The following is a 22,788-nucleotide window of genomic DNA, read 5'->3' as shown; positions in this document are numbered from 1 at the left end:
CTTTTGGGAACAAGTGAATGTGATAAAGTGTGATTTGGCCTTATTTCTCACAAGTAGGAAAAACTTGATTTTTTTTTTTTAATAACTGAATTTGATTTGTCTTTGGATCTGCTGAAAATATAACTGGAATGAAGAGTTTTATTAGGCTAAAACTAATAGAAGTGGCTTTTGATACTGCACTATGTTAAAATAATGTCAGCTGTTTCCAAGCAGTCAAAAAAAAAAAAAAAAAAAAAAAAAAAAAAAGCAAAACAAAATAACTATGGCCAACTTATTACCTGCTTTGAATCTAGTCTTCTTAATTGATTTATTCTATTACCCAACTAAAATCTCCTGAGAATTAGGCAATTGTTTCCTGATTCTATATGTTTTAAATATGAAAGTTTGGGAAACATGCATCTTATCTCATAAATTATCATTTTAAATTTCCAATATGCAAAAGGACAGTATAATTTTCTGTCTGACATCATAGTTATTACTATAGAAACAACTGTAGTGTCATAAACATAGGTTTGCAGTGAGATGCTTAGAAAGCAATCTTAGGAGTATTAAAGCAGGATATATACTCTTATGTAAAGGATGTGTAAACCCATTTCATGGGAAATAAAATCAATTAAAAGTGACATGCCATATGATAATTGGAAATAAGTGTGGACTTTTTACATGGAGATGTTATGAGCCAGACTGAATGGAATTGATAGAAACAATGCTTAAGTTAAAACTTTGAGAGTCCACACATTAGCTCACACATTTGGGAGATTTCAGGGTTCAGTATGAGATATCCAAATTCACACCTCCCATAATCTCACTCTCAGAGGAGGAGTCAACCTTTGAGTTCACACCTCTAAAAGAGCATAAAAACAGCTGAGCTCAGTCAGGAGAGTTCAGGTGAAAAGATTGAGAGGGGAGTGTCAGTTGGAGATTGAGAAGTCATGATTCGGAGTTGAGCTAGAGGCAGAAGCTGGAAGAGCTAAAAGACAAGCTGCAAGAGCTCTTGGAACCAAGGAGGGAGATAGGCTTCTAAGAAAACTAACCGTGCTATTTTGGAAGAGACGATAAAAGACTGTACTTTAATCCCTGGCTGTATTTGAGTTGACTATTACATGGAACTGAAACTAAGGCTGCCTCCAGAAACGTCCCCAAGAGACCTGCTCCCACAGAGAACCATCATGTATTTTAGAAAAGGAGAGACCACCACATGGAAAGATAGTTTGCAACATTCATATTTGCAATCTTGTGATCCACATAGTCTACCCTCTTTCCACACTGCCTCCCATAAACAGCAAACAATCTACTATAGGTCAAACATGTGAAATTCTTTTAAACATATTTCCATATTTGTCATGTTGTACAAGAAAAATCAGATCAAAAGGTGAAAGAAAGAGAAAATATGGGGAAAAAACCAAGCAAACAAAACAACAAAAGGTGAAAATATGCTTTGATCCACATTTGGTTTCCATAGTTCTTTTTCTGGATATGGATGCTCTTTCCATCACAAGTCTATTAGAATTGCCTTGAATTGATAAGTACTTTTCTAAAGTAAATATGGGATAGAGGGAATCATGAAAGATATGTTTCTTTTTACTATAAAATTAAAAAGCCTTTGCTTAATTAAAATAGAATCAGAAAAGAACTGAAGAGTGGGAAAATATTCACTGTTATCACCAATAAAGTTTTGATATTCAAAACACACAGGGAATTGAAAAAAATACATCAGACTGGAATTCATTTCTCAGTTAGATATGTAGCCAAAGGATTTATCATTTTCCAAAGAACTGCAAACTACAAATGACCAGGTGAAGACACACTCCAAATCACAAATAAGATACAAACTAAAATCAATGAGTTTTTACCTGAAACCATTCAAACTGGCAGAGATGACAAAAATAGCAGAAATCTTTATTGGAAAGACAAGTACACTAAACAATGCTGTGAATTGGTTCAACCAATTATGTACAAAAGTGAATACACTGTCAACATACTTTGACCTAACAATCCTATAATATTGTGGAAATATTATATCCTGAGGAAGTCAAAGACAGAATGTAAAGTCCAATATATTTCCAAAATATTTGTAGAAGTACTCTTTGTGATAACGAAGAGTAGAAATAAAGTTGGGTATCCACTGATTCAAGAATGGCTAAAAATATTTGATACATGAATATATTAGGATATTATTTGTACAGCTGGGAATAATATGAAGAATCTGAAAAGTATGCTACAGCAAAATGAAATAAATGAAACCAAGACAACAACATATACGGCAAAAACAATGTGAATAAAAAGATCATTAAAAGGAATAATAGAAAATTTGATAAAGGTCTCTAAAAACATTTTCTCAGAATAGAGAGATGAGGAATTACTAGTAAGAATACGATATACCAACGTGGTCTCTATAGATGTTTTAGCTCTAATTGTGTTTAAGTCAAGGGAGAGCTTAATAGTTGAATGTTTTAAACAAATGCAATATTTTCACATTTTGCTTAATATAAAGGGTGTTAAAAAATATTTTAAGATTATTAAGCAAATATGGAACTATATGTTTAGGGCTCCTGAAGATTTCACTTACTTTGCCTCTTTGTTTTTCATAAGATTCAATGTATATAGGGAATTTGGTATATTTGCTGCATTTAGGGAGATGCTTTCTCAACTGTTTATTTAATGATTACTATGTTTAAGGCATTGTGCTAGGTGCTAGGGATAAAGAAAAAAAAAAATTGTCCTTGCTATCTCTATATTTGATTGAAAAGAAACATTTACAACTTGTAAGAAGGACTGGCCAATTTGCTCAGAATGTACTATTGAGTATATGTAGAATGCTACTAGGTTGATGCAATGTTCACGTGGGCTTAGGATCATGTGCAGACATCCTACAATTGGTTTTGGTGCTTTAGCCTCATGATGATGAATCTCTTTGACTGTCTAAGTAGCTTAAATTGGAGATGCATTCAAAAGGTAATGGATGACCAGATTGCTGGGCTTTTTTTCCTTCTGACTTCTTCTTGCCTGGCAGTGAAACAAGAGACAACATTAGGGTCTCCCCATCTGAGGCCAATATGTAGCCTGTGTGGCTCATGAATATGGGTCTCAGTTCTCTGCTGTGGAAATTGGTCTTTTACTTTAGGTACATGGGATGGAGAAAGAGGTTAAGCAATGAAATTCACAAGGGTTTTGCAGACAGTTTAGCACCAAAACTCCAAGAAGTGGAGACTGGCTTTCAAGACCCAGTCTGTTGATATAGGGACTCTTTCAGCAATGAGGCTATATTTGGGATTGTACTTGATAATATCAATCTAAGTAGAAAATGGGTGAAGTGTGAGCCCAATTTCCCTAGTTATAAGTAGTATAGGGGAGTGTGTATTGGGGAGGAGAGGAAGCATATATTGAGAGGTAAATATCTCACTGTAAAATTAAATAGATCCTAATTGATTAAATGAAATTAATGTGTTAAATTATTAGCCATTAGAGTTTGTAAGTGAAAATATATTAGAATGGGGGCTTGAGCCAACATATATGTTGAGTCAACAGCTTTATAGAAAAGAATTAACCCTAAATTAACTGGGGTAGTTTCAGGGTAGAACAGTAAGGCCAGAGTATTTGTTGATAGTTGAATGATAAGACAAATATACTCAAGGTAATTTGGAAGAGGAGAGGCCATTAAAAACTGGAGGGTGAAGGGAGGAATCAGGAAAAAACCTTATGTAGAAGTTGGTAGCTGAGAGGAACCTTGAAGGAAGTTAAAGATTCTAAGAATGACCAAAGTGAGGAAAAAGAGCATTCCGTGTATTTGTGTGTGTGTGTGTGGCCTATGAAAAGGCATGGAATCAGACATGGAAAAAGCAAACAGTTCAGTTTGATTAGAATGTAGAGTACAAGATGGGAGGCACAAATCAAGTCTGAATAGATCAGAGTCAGGTTGTGAAGTGCTTTAAATGCCAAACAAGAATTTACATTTTATTATAGGAGCCACGAAAACTTTTTTGAGCAGGACAGTAACATGATTAGACCTGAGAATTATTGATATCAATTTGCCAGCCATGTGGAGGATAGAAAAGAAGGAGAGAACTTGAGGACGGGGAGACAAATTAAGAGGCTACTGCAATAGCCCAGAGAAAGGGCTAACCCTTTATAAGAAATGTTATTGAAGTAGACTTATCCCAACTTGGTAACTGAGTAGGATATGGGAAGTAAAGGAAAATGTATAGTAAAGGATGATTCTGTAATTTTATGCCAATGATAGAAAAGGCCACAGTGCTTTCTAAAGAAACAGGTCAGTCATGAAGAGGGGTGACTTTGAGATTAAAGATAATGAGCTCCCTTTTAGAAATGTTGAGTTTGACATACCTATGTGAAATACAGTTGCATAATCCGGAGAAGGTGGAATTTAGGAGATGTGGGGAGAAGGCTGGCAATGGCAAACTGGTAGAATCAATGAAGACTATGTAGAGCATTAATAGGTCTTATCATTTTTGAAAATTATCTGTAAACATGATTACTATGTTAAAATCTGTAAGAACACTATTGGGACTACTACTTATTGTTCGTATTACTTAGAAATGAAAAAGGAAATGTGGACGTTAATACACTTTCCATAACACAACACCAATCATCAATGCTTGTCATAAGGGTTCTCCATTCTCCATGTTGGGTTTTACATGTGAGGAAACTCCAAAGAGTGGGCATAGTTACTGAAAACAGTGGCTGAGTAAGTAGCATTAGATGTGATAAAAAGAACAGGAATGTGAATTTTGGACATAGGCTCAAATCTCTCATAATTATTACCAGAGTCTTACTTTAGATTTACTATCTTAGTTCTCAGAAATAGTACAGATTGAGTAGATGCTACTATTATTCCCATTTTTTTAATTTAATGAAACTAAGGCATACACAGAAAAAGTCACTTGTCTAGGATCAAACATCTAGTGTCTGAAACTGAATTTGAACTCAGGTCTTCTTGAGTGCAAGCCCAGAGTTCTATCCACTGAATCATTTACCTGCCAAATACAGAGTTAATTTTCTATTTGACTAACATTCACTAAGTATTTCCCTTGTTTAAGTTTCTGGAGATGTAAATAAAAATTTAATTATTCTCTTTTTGGAGTTTATTGTTTAAAATGGGACTATAACTATTATTACTGTTAAGTCATTTTGCAGTTAGGTCCAACTCTTTGTGACCCTGTTGGGATTTTCTTGGCAAGAATACTGGTATAATTTGCCATTTTCTTCTCAAGCTCAATTTACAGATGACAATCTGGGGCAAACAGGGTTAAGTGACTTGGCCAAGGTCACCCAGCTAATAAAGATTTGAGGCAGGATTTGAACTCAGAGAGTATTCCTGATTTCAGGCTTGAGCTCTCTAGCTGCTTAATAAGACATATACACAAATAAGTATGATACAACTATGATTATGACAGGAGAAAATCTGAAAAACTCTAATACATATTTCATTAATTCAATGGAAATGTTAATAAAATATACTGTTGCATTTTATCTATGTACATTTTTTCTGCACAAGATTTTTGAATAAATTTCATCCCTTTTAAATTGTACATTAGGAAACTTGCAGCTAACATAGGTGGTTCAGGCATTTAGCCCAACTCCAACACAACTGCTCCAGTAAAAACCTCAAAAAATGATCAAGAAAGCCAATAAGAACTAGAGAGTGATTTCTTCTACCAGAATTTCATCTCACAAAAATCAGCCAGAGATGCATACACAAAAAAGTGTCAGTTGAGGTAAATAAACTGGTACCTTCTCAATGAGCTTATGATGGCCTTTAAAATCTTGTAACCTGAAGGATTCTGTCATGAGGGAGCAGGAATAAAAAAGTTTTCTTCAGAAAGTACCAAGGAAACCAGAAATCTACAATGTAGTTAGAAAACCCTATAACTTTTAAGAGCTCCAGTGAGCATGGTGGCACAGAAGTACTCAAACGCAGGGGCTCCAATATCCACAGTACTCTGAATGTAGTTGCCATAGTGGTTCCTCAAGTCCCATCATGCTGAATCTCAATGAACTGAATTCAGTAGGTAGAGATAATTGCAAGGACTTAGGTGACTCAGGTTAAGTCCAAAGAGGGACCGGGACCATCAACCCACTTAAAATCATAGCAGTGGGAGGAGTTTGGCCTTCCCCATTTCAGGAATTAAAACTAGAGATGAGTAAATCAAAGATATTGATTAGGATAAAATTATTGAAGCTCTAGGAACAAGTTATTCTGTAACCTCTACAGTCACAACTAAAAAATTGAAATTCTTGAGAAAAGAATTAGAATAAGTGTCTTAGAAATTAAAATGGTTCATCTTATGTAAGTGATGGAACTCCCAGGAAATTGGCAGATATGAAAAAGAAATCAATAAATTCATGAAAGAGAAAGTATTAGAATAAAATTAAAAGAATTTTAAAAAACACAAGTCATCTGGTACCAGAAAGAACAGGCCTGCACAACAGGTCAAGTAGAGATTTAAGAATCGTTGGTGCTCTTTTTGTTCTGGTTATTTTTTCACAACATAACAAATGTGGAAATGTTTAATAAGATTGTATAATTATAGCTTTTATTAGATTGCTTGCAGTTTTGGGGAGGGAGAGGAAAAAAAAATCAAAACGTATTTATAAAAGTGAATGTTCAATATAAAGGGCTGAAACTCTTGAGTTGATACACTGAGGTCAGGACAACCAAGCACTTAAGGCTAACTACCGACTAGACAATACTCTATTAGCATATGCTTGGAAAATGATCCTCCCCACTATTCTGTACTAGTCAATCTTTTGGTGTATACAGAGAATTGTGGGAAGGATTAGATGCAGGGGTCCTCAAACTTTTTAAATAGGGGGCCAGTTCACTGTCCCTCAGACTGTTGGAGGGCTGGACTATAGTAAAAACAAAAACTTTGTTTTCTGGGCCTTTAAATAAAGAAATTTCATAGCCCTGGGTGAGGGGGATAATTGCCCTCAGCTGCTGCATCTGGCCCTCAGGCCAGTTTGATGACCCCTGAATTAAAGGGTGGAATAAGACTAGCCAGAGTCACTTCTGAGTGAGAGAGTCGAGGAACCTCTCGTAGTGGAGTAGTGGAGATCCTGTGTCCATCCAATTCACTCCTACCCCTAAAGACCAAGAATAAAGACCAAAGACTTTTGCCTGTTCTGATTCCAGCTGATTCTAAGGTTTCCAGGGTGCTAACTTGGTCTTCACAGTTGAAAACTATCTTTACATATAGTTAGAAAAAATAAAATATTAAATGAGAAAAACAAACATAAAAACCAAAACAGAGAGACAGATAATATATCATTTGACTCCCAAGCATCTTACTTCAAATTCTCTGCTATATTCCAGATAGCTATTTCAGGTCAGTGGAACTGATGTGAGGTTTTAGATGTAATTTCCAGTAATCGCACTAATAGAAGACTGATTTATATAATCACTGCAAATACAAAATGCTACAGAAGTACTAGTAACAGCAACTAAAAATACATAACCTAAAATCAATATAATGATATTGATAAAACAGAGAGAAGGGTGATGAAGGAGATTTGAAATCATATTTTGGAAGGAACTATGTTTATCTTAAAGAAGTCTTGGAGTGAAGGTGCTGGGGTGAAATAGGAAAAGTCTCTACATTTGAAAGACTGCCCAATTCTAGGGTCAACTCACTGATTTGGTAAAAACCATTCTAACCATTAAGTAGGGGAATGAACTCATCATCACTGCAGATGTATTTAAATGAATGCTGGAAGATTCAGTAGATAGGATTAATTTATGTTATACTTAATAGACTTTGAGGTCCCTTTAACTCTAAGGTTCTGATTTTTTTCAATTCAAGAATCCTAAGAATTTTTGCTTGGACCTCCCTCATTTTTAGTTCACACACTGTAAAAGAACTTACTATGAATCCCTCCAAAACTCCAACTTTTCTTTTCAGCCTTCTTTTTTTCATAGTACTTCTGCATATTTTTAGTGAACTTTTTGTTATCTCCTCACATGTAGGGTGTTCATGTCAGTAATATACTTTCATCTCACCAGGAGATCATTATATACTTCAACAACAATACTATATGATGACCAGTTCTGATGGATCAGGCCATCCTCAGCAACGAGATCAACCAAATCATTTCCAATGGAGCAGTAATGAACTGAACCAGCTATGCCCAGAAAAAGAACTCTGGGAGATGACTAAAAACCATTACATTAAATTCCCAATCCCTATATTTTTGTCCACCTGCATTTTTGATTTCCTTCACAAGCTAATTGTACAATATTTCAAAATCTTTTTGTATAGCAAAATAATGTTTTGGTCATATATACTTATTGTGTATCTAATTTATATTTTAATGTATTTAACATCTACTGGTCATCCTGCCATCTGGGGGAGGGGGTGGGGGGGTAAGAGGTGAAAAATTGGAACAAGAGGTTTGGCAATTGTTAACGCTGTAAAGTTATCCATGCATATAACCTGTAAATAAAAGGCTATTAAATTAAAAAAAAAATAAATCCATTAAACTGAAAATATAGCTCTCTAGAAGGGATGCTATGCATCGCATAGCCTAACCTTATTTTACAAATAAGAAAACTTAAGCCTAAATTGGTTGTCCCAAGTTCTAGGTCAAAATCTCTGCATATACCCCATACAAATTAGTATATGATAAGCTCATTGAAGTCAGTTTTTTTTTCACCGTACTTCTAACTTCTAGTACGGATGCTCTGCAGGAAAAAATATTTACTGCATTGTATTACATTAAGGTGTAATTCAACCAAGACTTGCTCATGTTTCCCACTTCTGCAATGGTCACCTTAGTGTTGAACTTGTAAAGATTCTTTTCCAGTAAGCTCTCGGGGCCTTACAGATCATCCAGCCCATTCAAGTTACCGAAGTTTCTTAATGGAGATAAATTATTTCTTTTTCTGGATTGGCTGATCTTTAAGAACCGCCTTTCAGTTCTAAATGGATGATTCAGAGACATTCCGCCCCGCCCCCAATATCACACCTATTTTTAGGTTATTTCCTCTTAAAGTGGTTCTCTTGGGGTACAACTTCAGAGGATATAGGCGTGAGTCCTGGCTCCTTCAGGAATTAATTACGTGTCTTATTAATACCAATTAACCTCTCCGGGCTTCAATTTCCTTATTTGGGTAAGGGTTTGACCCAGAGGTCTTTGAAAAAAGCCCCTTCTAGTCCTAGATGTGTCCAGCCTCCCGCATGCCGTCCACCTTTCCCTTCCAGAGTATCATTTTGAAAGGCAAAGCTTAGTATTCTTTCGGTATTTTCCGTTTTCCTGCTGAGCTGACGCATAATAAACGTTTGCTTCCTACAAGAGGGCCCCCGCCATAGTTAGCTGAAGCGATAGCTCCCGAATTGGCGACAACTATTTGGACTAACGGACTAAAAGGACCTTTAAGTGTCTCCATTTTCACGGGAGAATCAATCAACACGCATTTATTTATTAAGGGCCTATTTGGGGGTCAGCGAAGACAGCGCGCCGCGCGGGAAGGAGTGCCGGATTGGGGTTCCCAGGGCCTGGGTTCCGATCTCGACTGGGGGCTTCTAGGTGGCTCGGGGCACCTTTCTGGGCCTCATTTGGGATCCCTCTCAGCCCTCTGGCCTTCTTTACCCGCCCCACGCCTAGGCAGCCAGCGGCGCGCCCCCCAAGCACTAACCTGACCAGGTCGGTCATGCAGGAGCCTACCACCACCACGGCCGCGTCTGGCTGTAACCCCGCTGCGGAGGCCGCCATAGTGAGCGCGAGTCGGGCCTGCGGATCCGCGCTGAACTTTGCCCTTTGCCCTCTACCTTGAGTTGGGCGCACCGCGTCCCTCCCCTCCCGGACGACGAGACGAGGACCTTTCCCCTCCCCCTCTTCTCCCTTCTCCTTCCCTCCCCTAAAGCAGCCACTCGGCGGGTATCTTTCCATGTGCCTGATACAAATTATTCCTCCAGCTCTACTATTCCTCTTCCGTAAGGGTTTCCTCGCCTATATCCGTCCTTTCCTCTCATTTCGGGCCCTCTTCGCGATTGTCAGGTTATTTGGTTATCAAGAGAGTCGGAAGTGGGGTGGGGGAGGAGAACTTTCAGGCGCCAACCTGACTACCCACCGCCCTGCACTCCCAGATTTTCAATGTTCGAGAGCGCGCACGTCCACAGGCTTGCGGGCGGGCCGCGGCGGGGGCGTGCACGTCCCCGGACGGCGCTGCGCGTTGTGGGCGGGGGCGCGCTTGGGGAGTGTGCACGGCGCGCGCGTTGTAGCCGGTGTCTGCGTCTGTCGGGCTGTAGTCGCAGGTACTCGGTGTGGGGCTCGGTTGCGGGCGGCGGGGAACCGAACCGAACAGGTGACATCAGGAAGGGAGCCGGAAGGCGCCGCCTCTTCTCAGAGAGCCTTGGGCCCGCCCAGGCGCCTCCCTTCCCCCTTCCCCACCCCCGCGCGATATTTCCCCTCAGCCTGAGCCCACCAGGCCCACGCCTCGTCTTCCTCCTTTTAGGCCCGCTCAGCCTCGGGCCCTCCCCAAGTGTGAGTAGGGAAACTATGGGTAAGGAGAGTGGCTCCGAGGGCAATCGGCGCTGGATCTGGAGTCAGGAAGACCCGAGTTCGAATCCCACCTCGGACACTTTGTAGCAGGCTTGCAGCAATAACAATACCACATCTATCCCCTGGAGAGCCTTTTGGAGAAGCAAATGAGAGATTAGATGTAAAACGCGTTGCAAATGTTCAAACGCTCGACATGGGCGAGCTATTAACCCCATTTTACAGATGTGGAAATTAGACTGAGGGAGAGTGCAAGGGAGAGCGTCAGGGACGAGGTCTTTTGGCCATTTCCGGGGTTGTTGTGAAGCTCAAATGAGAAAACACCATCCTGTCTATGCTTTTCACCACCTTGTGACTTTAGACAAGTCCATAATTTGTTTGCCCATCTGTTAAAGGATAGGGTTGAACTAGACCTGTTAGGCCCCTTCTAGTAATAAACTTGAAATCTTGGGATTTTAGAGCACTTTGGAAACCTTAAAGTGCTGTGTGAACACCAGCGATTTTTAATGACTTAGTATTGGTTGAGCAGAATGAAATTTTCTTTTCAGAGCCTCTGAGTAGCAAGAGAGTGACTGGTTATTATTCTTTTCCTTTCCCTAGAGGGTTTCCTCCCGGGCCCTTTGCTGGGTTGGGACATAAGTACACTATCTCCTTGCCTGGGGATGTTATTTCAGTGATTCAGCACATGTCCTCCCCCCCCCTCACTTTATTTTCTGTGGCCTTGATATAGGGTAGTCTATAAGTGGGCTTACCGTTGGCGGACAATATGGGCCTCTTCAGGCAGTCACTTTGGATTAATTTATGATGATTAGGTCTTTCCACTGGGTAGTTTATATCAGATTATTATGTATGTGCATTAGTTAGTCCCTTCCGCGTTCATTTCCAACAATTAACCCTAAAATGACCTTTGACCATGGAAATAGCATATTCAGTTCTGGGTTTATGTTAAGGGAACCTTTCCACAGACCTCTTTGAAAAGCAATTTTTGCATAAAGGGGTTTTTGCTAGATGAGTGGGGAGGCAGTAGGGAGGCAGGAAGAGAGTCATTCGGGCCTTAGAGTTGGCAGCAGAGAAATTGAGAGCGAGAGCAGGACCAGCTAATGGGTACCTGGGCACAAGTCAAGAGAAGATGGGGGACCCACAGTTGGAGACAGACACACAAGGAATGGCAGAAGACAAAAATTGAGGGTCACATTGTGGGATAGACTAACAAAGGTCTCAAGCCAATTGCTTAACTGACAGTATCAGTGGGGTCTCTCCTGCTTTCTCTGCTTTGGTGTTGTAAATGCAAGCCGTGGAGTATCAAGTGGAGGGCAGGAAGGAGAGAAAGAACACAATTATGGATTTTTTGGGAATGTGAATTTTTCAGAGTTTTTTACAAAGTCAAATTTCCCTAACAGAATAACTATATAACTTCTTTTTGTCTTCATTGGCCTGCTTTAGTTGGAAGGCAACTTTAACTGAAGTGCATTGCATAAAGGAATATTTTACTTTATTTTTTATTTATTTCTTTTTCTTTTTTTTTTAATTTAATAGCCTTTTATTTACAGGTTATATGCATGGGTAACTTTACAGCATTAACAATGGCCAAACCTCTTGTTCCAATTTTTCCCCTCTTACCCCCCCACCCCCTCCCCCAGACGGCAGGATGACCAGTAGATGTTAAATATATTAAAATATAAATTAGATACACAATAAGTATTCATGACCAAACCGTTATTTTGCTGTAGAAAAAGAATCAGACTCTGAAATATTGTACAATTAGCTTGTGAAGGAAATCAAAAATGCAGGTGGGCATAAATATAGGGATTGGGAATTCAATGTAATGGTTTTTAGTCATCTCCCAGAGTTCTTTTTCTGGGCGTAGCTGGTTCAGTTCATTACTGCTCCATTAGAAATGATTTGGTTGATCTCATTGCTGAGGATGGCCAGGTTCATCAGAATTGATCATCATATTGTATTGTTGTTGAAGTATATAATGATCTCCTGGTTCTGCTCATTTCACTCAGCATCAGTTCATGTAAGTCTCTCCCGGCCTTTCTGAAATCATCCTGTTGGTCATTTTTAACAGAACAATAATACTCCATAATTGAATATTTTACTTTAAAGGAATTTATAAACTATAGACCAGTGAACTTGACTTTAATTCTCATGAAAATTTAAAAATACAATATTAATGGAATTAATCGGTGAATATTTAGAAAGGAAATTGTGATTAGAGTTATGATTACAAAAAGAAAAGTGTTCCCAAAGAGCTATCATGACTTCATCAAGAATAATTCATGGAAGACTAAACTAATTTCTATTTTGATGGGATTACTAATCTAGTAGTTTAGGAGAATTCCGTGGATATAGTTTATCTAGATTTTATTCATATTATTCTTGTGGGAAAAGGAAAGACATATGGATTAGATTATACAATCAGATGGATTCAGAATTTGTTGGATAGCTTGACTCAAAGGAGTAGTTAGTGGTTCACTGTCCACATGGCAGAAGGTCTTCAGTGAGGTATTCCAGGGATCTGTGCTTGGCCTTGTGCTACTTAATATTTTTTTAAATCAATGATTTTTATTAAGGCATAGGTGATATTTTCATTAAATTTGCAGATGAGACAGAACTAGTAAGAATAGCTGTTATGGTCAATGGCAGTTAAGATCCCAAAGGACCTTGACAAGCCAGAGTATTGGAATCTTATGAGATAAATCTAGTAAAAATACTGTAGTCTTGCATTTGGCTATTAAAAAATCAACTTCACAGGCCATAGCTGTGTAAATGAAGAAACTCAACTATGTTCACTTTTTAAAATAAATCAAGAAACATTATTAATTTTGATATTTTTAAAATTTTAAAACCTAAATTAACTACTTCAACTTTGTAGGAATTTTAATGAAAAAATTGTATGAAACTTGGGCCCAAATGTTATTATAAATGAAATTGAAATAAAAATCTTTGTTTGTTGTTATAATATTATACCTTGTTCATTGTCCAAGATGGTCATCTTTTGCTAATTTTACTTCACATTCTTTGTGGAATAGTAGGAATATTTTAAAACAGGGGTCCTCAAACTACACCTGCAGGCCAGATACTGCAGCTTGAGGACGTTTATCCCCCTCACCCAAGCCTATGAAATTTCTTTATTTAAAGGCCCACAAAACAAAGTTTTTGTTTTTACTATAGTCTGGTCCTCCAACAGTCTGAGGGACAGTGAACTGGCCCCGTATTTAAAAAGTTTGAGGACCCTTGCAAAACATTGGAGAGAAATTGCGTAATAAGTTTTCAAGTATAGTGACTTAGTACCTTTTTTGTATCTAATCCATATTTCACTACTTGTTATTGATATATTTTTTTAACTTTTTTTTACTGTTTGGCTAGGAAAAATATGCTGTTTAGTTTCATTCAGAAGCATGAAATAGATTTCCCAAGTTACATTCTTAAAAATAAATCTTTGAAAAAATGTGTCTGAACTGAAAGGGGGAACTGAAATAATATGTTGGTGGGAAACCACATTCTGGGTAGGATTAAGAGTCCCTCTGTTTTTCACTTATATAGTAGAAATGGCATCTGTAGATGTGCTTATGGATGCACAGATATCTTCAATAACAATAGTAATTAATGAAAGTTATATTTATTTAACCCATTAAAAGTTCTTTTACATGTCTTATGTTACCACCTTTTCTTCTCCCAGTAATATTGTGGTATTAGAAGTACAAGCATTATTGACCCAGTTTTGCAAATGAAGAAATTGAGATTCAGAGAGGTTAGGGTTCTTGCCAAAGTTAAATTAACTAGTAAGTTGCAGGGATATAGCTTCTGAAACCCAACTCTTCTGACTCCTTCTTCTCCTTGAGAACATGAATGATATATTATCCTTTCTTGGTATTTTTTGCTAGTATCTAGCATAATGCCTGACACTTAATAAGTACATAATAAATTTATTGACCTTTTTTCTGTTACAAATGTCATGACCACCACTCTTTTGGAAAATTCACTTTGACATCTCTTGTGAATATTAGCATTGTTATTGTAAATGAAAACAGTACTGCTGTTTAAGTGTTTACCTTTGGAAACTTACTTCCTTAATGAATTTTCTTTTTATATAGATTTTAGTATTTAAAGTTGGAAAGGATCTTAGAGATTATTTATTCTCACTCCTCCTGTAAACGGTTTAAATTGAAGCCCAATATAAAAAATTAGAACAAAACATTGCTTGTCTTATTCTTTCTGTCTTGTACTTTATTAGAAATGATTGGATTATGATTTAGGGCTATTGCTCATTTTGAAATAGGATTCATTTTAAATGTTCTTTGTTTAGAAAATATAGTTTTCCAAGTAGGAACTTGTTAGAAAGCATTCGTAATCTATTCCATGAAGTGATCTCTGCTGGATTTATGCAATGGATGCTTTTATCTTTTTACTTTAAAAATTTTTCTTTGGTTAAATTTTGACAACTCATTTAGCTTTAACTTTACCTATAAATTGGAAGGTAGAGTAGAACATCTTAAATTATAAATGGTACTATAAAAACCAGTTATCAAGTAGAAGAGTAGAATTGTATTTCTGTCATTTCTTGTCTTTATGAAGCAGTGGAGTATATTTCCAGCAAGTATTTTTTTTCTCTTGGAAGATTCTTGTGAGAAGCTAGGAAGCAGGAAAAAAAAATTTAGTGTGTACTTAGAAAAACTGATTTCTTGTTTTTTGATCTTTTCATAGGGGAAAGAGAATAAGTAATGGGCTTCAGTATTTTCATATGTATTAGGTCATTTTTCAATCAGTAAGCATTTTTTAACACTTGACACTGTGCTAATCTAGTATACAAAAGACAACAGTGAGACAGTTCCCTCATCCTCAAGAGGTTTAGATTCTATTCAGGAACAGTAAATGCATTAGATATATGTGTATATGTGTATGTGAGGCTGGGGGGACATCAGAAAGTTCACTGTAGAAGGGAATACCTGATCCTTGTTTATTTTCTTCTGCTTTTACACTCCATTTGGTATTACATTTAATTCTTTACATGATTTATTCCCCTCATTGGAATGCAAACTCCTAACACAATGCTTTGCTTAGTAAGCCCTTAATGCCCTTTGTGAATACCAACAGTTGATGTTTTTATATAGTAGAGCTAAAAAATGATTTCATAGCAAAGAAATTTAAAATTAGTAGGTAGTAAAATTAAAACTGGGCAATCTTTACAACAATATAAAGGCTGATTAGGGGCCATATGGAATAACAGGAGTATGATGCCTGGAGTCAGAAGACCTAAATTTGGGTAACAGCCTTGTTACTCACTAGCTGTGTGATATTTTACAACTTCTTTAATATTTTTGAGTCTGCTTTTCTTTTTTCTCTTTTCTTTTCTTTTCTTTTCTTTTCTTTTCTTTCCTTTTCTTTTCTTTTCTTTTCTTTTCTTTTCTTTTCTTTTCTTTTCTTTTCTTTTCTTTTCTTTTCTTTTCTTTTCTTTTCTTTTTTTTTTTTTCCTGAGGCAACTGGGATTAAGTGACTTGTTCAGGGTCACATAGTTAGGAAGTGTTAAGTGTCTGAGGTCAGATTTGAATTCAGGTCCTCCTGACTTAAGGGCTGGTGCTTTATCCACTGCACCAACTAGCTGCTCTGGGCCTGTTTTTTTTTTTATTTTTATTTTTATTTTTTTTTATTAGTAAAGTGATCATTATACTTGATATAGTTATTTCTCATACAAAAAGAATATTAATTACATACTGTTGTGTGTAAAAAATTCTATGGTAATAGAAAAATGGACAATGAACAAATACATTGAAATTTTTTTTATATGAGAATATTTAAACATCAGAAAATATACTTAATATGTTTTTCAAGAATCTCAGAAACTGTGTAGAATGTGAGATTTGCTATGTTTGACCAAAATTTCTTTACTTTTCCTTGCAGAGTGAGTGGTGAGTTGCAGTCAAGCTAAAATGTCTCCTGAAATAGCTTTGAACAGAATTTCTCCATTGCTTTCTCCATTTATATCCAGTGTGGTCAGAAATGGAAAAGTAGGACTGGATGCTACAAACTGTTTAAGGATAACTGACCTGAAGTCTGGGTATGTATCTGAAATAGTTAAATCTGGGGTCAAGAAACGCTTTTCATAATTCCTTATGGAGTATATATGTGACTACATATATGGATATATAACTTAAGAGTACATATATATCAAAGTTATTCTGTTGTAAACATTAGCTTTTAGGCCCTTTTTGATATCTAATTTTTGAGATTCTTCATTTGTATTTTAGGCCACAATATTGTTAGATTTTAATTTATTTTATTTTTATATCATATGCAGTGGGGTGGGGAATTTTAAAGCATGGTTTTCATTAATGTGTGGATTTTCTCATAAGATCATAGGGTTGAATCATTTAGGGTTGGAAGAGAACCCAGATAGAAATTGTAAGAAATTGTCATTTAGAGGATAAGAGCTTACTGTGCTTGAATGACCTCAGGGAAGGTCATATAGGTTAAGTAAAGAGCTGGAATTTGAATTTAGGGGTTCCTGATGTCAAATCCAATACATTTTCCACTAGGCCTTGGCAAACTATGACCTGTGAGTCATATATGGATTGCTGATTGTTTTTGTATGGCCCATGAACTAGGAATGATTTTTATGTATTTAAATAAAGTTTTATTGGAAAACAGACATGTTTGCTTATATGTTGTCTCTACTTATATGCTACAAAAGCAGAGTTGAATAGTTGTGATGTAGATCTTATATGACTGTCATTATCTACTGCTGCTTTGAATATTACAAATTTCAGTGACATGGTTCAGTCAGTTAGTCAACAAGCATTTATTGAGTGCCTACTGTATGACAGATTCTGTATTAAATTCTGGGAATATGAAGAAAGACAAAAATAGTCCTTGTCCTCAAGCAAGTCTTACTCTAATGTGGTATACAGCAATCAAACAAACATATAAATACAAATTGTGTTCAGAATAAATAGGAAATGATTAAGAAGGGTTGGGGCAGGCTTCCTATAGAAGGTGGGATTTTAGTTTGATCTTGAAGGAAGCCCATACAGATGGGAGGTAGAAATGAATAGGGAGAGCATAGGGGACAGCCAAAGAAAATATCCTGAGCACAGAATAGCCAAGAAGCCACTGTTAATTGGAATAAAAACTATAGGGGTGGTGTGTGGTGGTGTAAGTGTAAAAAAACCAGAAAGGGGTAACTTATGGAGGAATTTGAATGACAAATAAAGGAATTTATAGCTGATCCTGGAGGTGATAAGGAGTCATTGGAGTTTTTGAGCATGGGGTATCATGACTAGACTTGTGTTTAGGAAATCCCTTTGGCAGCAGAATAGAACATGGTTTGGAATGAGGAGTTGGGGTTATGCCAGTTAGACAAATCAGCAGATCCAGGCATGAGGAAATGAGGCTCTATAATTAGGTGGTGGGGGGGTCAAAGAGGAGAATGGAGTGTATTTGAGAGATGTTACGTAGATGAAATTTATTGGCTGCGGCAACAAATGGCTGCAGATGCATCTAGATGGTGTAATGATAGAGCCCCAGGTCTGGAGTTGAGAATACATTCTTGGTTCAAATTGGATCTCAGACATTTACTGATGTATTACTGTGGGCAAGTCAGTTAACTTGTTTGCCTCAGTTTCCTCATCTGTAAATGAAGATAATGATAATACTTTCCAGAGTTAGTGTGAGGATCAAATGAGAGAATAATTGTGAAGCATTTAGCATAGTGTCTGGGACATATTAAGCAGTATTAAGGGATGATGTCGAATTTTTAAGCACAAGAGAAAATGGTGATACCCTTGATAATAATAGAGAAGTTTAGAAGGGGGAAAAATTTAAGGGGACATATTTAGTTTTGGACATATTGAGTTTAAGATGTCTTATGGATATCCTGTTTGAGATACCTGAAATGCAGTTAAGATAAAACATTGGATTTCCATAGAGGTGGGGGCTACATGAGTAGCTTGGAAAATCATCAGCATAGATAGTTGAATCCATAGGAGCTTACATCAGGTAAAGTTATATAGAGGGAGAAGAGAAGAGGGCTGAGACACCTGACTAGTGGGCATGATCTGGATGAAAATCCTGCACAGGTGAACACAGTATTAAGGAGAAAAGGGTGACTGATAGTGCCAAAGGCTACATAAGTATTGAGAAGGCCATGAGATCTGGCAGTTATGATCATTGATAACTTTGGAGAGACTGGTTTGTTGGAATGATGAGATGAGAAGCTAGATTGTAAGGAATTAAGAAGAAAGTGAGAAAAGGGAGAGTGGAGGCATCTATTGTAGGTGGCTTTCTTAAGGAGTTTAGCCATAAAGGGCAGAAAAAATAAAGGACAATAGTTTGTGGGGATGGAAGAATCAAGTGAGGGTTTTTTTAAGGGCAGACGGGGATATAGGCATGTTTATAGGCAGTAAGAAAGGAGCCAATAGAGAGGAAAAGATGGTAGACAATTGAGAGTATGGATAACAAAGAGAGCATTTTCTTGGAGGAGATGAGTGGAATGGGATCACTTATCTAGGTAGAGGGGTTTGCCTTAGCAAGGGGTAAGGTGACTTTTTATTAGGGAGGTGAAGGAAGAGATAGTGACAGAAGAAATGTGAGTGTTATAAAAGAAAAAAAAAGAGGGAAAAAGGGAGCTCATGGTAAACGACCTCAGTTTTTTTCTGTTAAATATAAAGACAAGTTTCTCAATTGAGAGGATCGGAAAGAGGGAGAGCCATGGGTCATTTGAGGAAGATTGGAAAAGTTTGAAATATTTTCTATGGGGAGTGCAATAGTGAATGATAAGGGAGGTATTGTAGGATTGCTTAGCAGCAGTGGGCTATTTGAGGTTGCATGAAATAAATTTGTAGTGGACTTTGTCAGAATGGTTGTGTAATTTTTCTTTACTTTTGTTCAATGCTGTGTGGAAGTGAAGGCAGTGGATCATGGAAGTAGCAAGACTGAGGTCTGGCACGGCATAATTGGTTATATGGTAAGGGGTCCAAAAAAATTCAAGAGAAGAAAACATTATAGAATTGAATCGGTTCATTAGGACTTAAAAATAGGAGGAAAACAGTGTAATGTTCAGGCTAGCTTTCTGGAGGATCTTGGGATCAGCCTTGATCTTAGTGGAGGGGAGTGCAAGAGGCAGTTGAGCCAACAGGAAGGTGGTCAAAGATGGAATCTCTCATTTCCAGCCCTTCTCCACTCTTATATACCTTAGTACAATTACATCATTACAGTATAGTGAGTATGTGTGAACTAGAGAACCATTACATCACCATACTAAGTACTAAGTATATATGTGAACGAGAGAACCATTATCTCATCAATTCCACTGAGTTAACACCTTGTTTCAAGTATACTTCTCCAGAGTTCCTGCCCTCTACATCTCCCATTTTCTTTTGTTTTAGAACACAGGTAGTTAGGTCCTCCCTGATTTCTCAGGAAGGGAGGAAATGGGAATTCAAACCAACTATTGTTAGTGGGTTTCTGAAGGGTCTCACTTGAAACAAGTATACATAAATCCATCAGTATGGGAAGAATTACACAAGCACATAGTAATATAACACGGACTAGTAGTGATGTAACAAACAACATGAATCAACATGAGGAATTATACATGTTCATAAGTCCTAGAAGGAGGGTATATAAATAACAATCACACATACACCTCCTTCAGCAGCCAAGAGATAGTCCAAAACCAATCTATTGTCCATTACTTCATGTGTTAGGGAATCCAGTGATTCCTGCAGATTTTGAAGACCTGCAGCAGTCTCCTCAACAATTTTTGTTGTTCATTGTCATGCTTTTTCAGTGGCACGTGTAGTCAGATATGGAACCACCAGATATTTCTTGGGTCTTTTGTTTTGAGGGTTTTCTCTTTTTCTGTGTCTCTTATGGATAAGACGAATATAGCTCGTTGGCACTTTCTGATTTCTTCTCCTATAAAGGGCTGAAACTCTTAAAAGGTATGCTTGAATTAGACAACCTAGTACTTTAGGCTAATTAACGGTTCTATATAAGACAATGATTCTATTAGCATATGTTTGGGAAAATGGCCCTTCTCACCATTGGTGCTGGCTCAATGTTTGGGGTTAAGATAATTGTAGACAAGGATTAGAGGGTGGGGTGACAGAGGCCAGAGTCCCACTTGGCTGCAGTAAGAGGAGGAGAAAGGTGGAGATACTAGATTCCAGAATCAAGAAGAGATCTTTAGCAAAACTCCTGGCAGTTTGCCTTCTTCTTTAACTTCTCCCCCTAAAGACCAAGGACTTTTAGTTATCCTGACTCTGGCTGATCCTGAGATCTCCAGGGAGCTAGTTTGGACTTAATATTCTCCATCTGTAGAGATACAAGCAAATCCTCCCCCCAAGCAGTTAATCTATCTGGCCCCTTCCATTCACCACTTTCTGTTTCTCTCCACATCACTTGGGGATTATCTAAAGATAGTGGAGCTACTCACACTGGACACTGCCCTTCCAATGGGTTATGAAACCTATCTGCTGGAGCCAGTGCGTCTTTATCAAAAATAAAAAAAATTAATAGTGTAAAAAGCTAAATGTCATATAATGGTTGTAATTGATAGGTAGTTAAGCCTAATGCTGGATGCATCCATTGGATATCTCCTATCAATTTCTGAAAGTCATTTAAGGTATTCAGCTTCTCTATTAAAGAAAGCTTTTGTACTGTTCGTACCTTAGGATATATTTCATATCCTAAATATTGAAAAAGAGCATGCCTTTGGATTTTTTCTGGAGCTATATGCAATTTGTAGTTCCTTAGTGTTTTTATGGTCTTTTGTAAACATGCTTATAACATTTGTTTCTCAGGTGTACATCCCAGGACATTATCCATGTAATGTAACAACATAACTTTTGGAAATGCTTTTCTTACTAAAGTAAGAAAAGCAGCCATATACATTTGACACATAGTAGGGCTATTTTTCATTCCCTATGGCAAAACTCTTCATTCATATCTTTTATAAGGCTCAGCTAAATTAACATTGGGTACTGAACAGGCAAATCTTTTCATATCCTCCTTATCTGGAGGGACAGAATAGAAACAATCCTTAATGTCTATAACCCAAAGAGGCCATTCTCTAGGCAGTTGAGTAGGAGGTGGAAGTCCAGGCTGAAGAGTTCCCATAGTTTCCATCTGTTCATTTACTTTTCTTAAATCAGTCAACATCCTCCATTTTCTAGATTTCTTTTTTACAACAAATACAGGGGAATTCCAAGGACTTAGAGAAGGTTATAAGTGTCCTTGGTCAAGTTGCTCCTGTACTATATCTAAAAAAACCTGAATTCTATTACTTGCTCAGGGCCACTGTTCTATCCACACTGGTGTATCAGTTTTCCATTGAATGGGAACAGGTGAGAATGCAGGCAGGCCTTCAACAGCAGTCCTGCCTAAAAAGCCGAAGTACTCAATTGTAATCCTGTTGTAAGATGTGTCTTCCCCATAGATTAATGGGGATTTTTTCAACTACAAAAAGAGTAAAAACTCCTGTTTCACCTTCAAATATCCATCTCAGAGGGGTAGCACTAACTTCAGCTGTTATTAATCCTCCTACACCAGACATATAGATGTTTGCCTTAATCTTTGGCCAATGACTGGGCCAGCTGGCACCTCTAATGACTGTGCCATCTGTACCTGTGTCTACCATCCCTTCTAATGGTATGCCATTTTCATAGATAGTGAGCATAGGTCAGTCAGCTGTAACTTCTGCAGTCCAGAATATTCTTGCATTCTGTTGCTGGGAGTCAAAATCTGGGCAAATATTACCAAATTGCCTATTAGGAGTATACATCAGTAAATCAGTAAATGCTATTACTTCTCCTGGTTGATAAGTCACACATTGTCTACCTGTATTAGTGACTGGGATATTAGCTACACATTCCCCAATTTTCCAAATCAGTGTATGGATGAACACTGTTTTGTAAGTACCCTCAGGAGGTGAAATGGTCAAGCCTACTGTGCCTGGAGGCAAAGGATTTATAAGCTGGAGAGGAATAGATTTTACCTCTCCAGGGGATATCTCGGTAGTCTCAGTTGCATACAATTCTATTTTCCCCAAATGTAATCCCTTTCTCCCATCAGATTGCTTCTTGGCTGATTGGTCATGTCTGAGTATTGAATTTCTAAAGACTCTCTGGGTGTAATATCGGCTGCCATCATGCCCCAAGTGTTTTTTGCCTGGGCCCTGGAGCCAAACCCCACTTCCAATTTCCCTGAGTCAATCTATATTCTGATGCCCAGTGGAAGCCTCTGTTGCATTTTGGACAGGGGGTTTTGGGT

The 22,788-nt window shown here is 37.5% G+C and overlaps 2 protein-coding genes across 3 annotated transcripts in view; one reads left to right on the top strand and one right to left on the bottom strand.

Moving 5' to 3' along the window:
• The window catches only part of RBKS (ribokinase), a 132,045-nt gene extending 122,118 nt beyond the window's left edge, over nucleotides 1-9,927 (bottom strand). The window contains exon 1 of the mRNA XM_012547448.3: nucleotides 9,653-9,927. Within this exon, the coding sequence (XP_012402902.2) occupies nucleotides 9,653-9,906 (254 nt within the window). The 5' untranslated portion in view covers nucleotides 9,907-9,927. The remainder of the gene's footprint in view (nucleotides 1-9,652) is intronic.
• Nucleotides 9,928-10,196: 269 nt separating this feature from the next.
• BABAM2 (BRISC and BRCA1 A complex member 2) overlaps nucleotides 10,197-22,788 on the top strand; it is a 490,988-nt gene continuing 478,396 nt past the window's right edge. For both annotated transcript variants that reach the window (XM_031951331.1, XM_031951330.1), the window contains exons 1-2: nucleotides 10,197-10,271; nucleotides 16,420-16,576. In XM_031951331.1, the coding sequence (XP_031807191.1) occupies nucleotides 16,449-16,576 (128 nt within the window). In that variant the 5' untranslated portion in view covers nucleotides 10,197-10,271; nucleotides 16,420-16,448. The remainder of the gene's footprint in view (nucleotides 10,272-16,419; nucleotides 16,577-22,788) is intronic.

Source organism: Sarcophilus harrisii, chromosome 2 (assembly GCF_902635505.1).
Source record: "Sarcophilus harrisii chromosome 2, mSarHar1.11, whole genome shotgun sequence".
Classification (NCBI taxonomy): Eukaryota; Metazoa; Chordata; class Mammalia; order Dasyuromorphia; family Dasyuridae; genus Sarcophilus; species Sarcophilus harrisii.
Note: the sequence above shows the minus strand (reverse complement) of the source record. Positions and strands in the feature narration are given on the sequence as shown.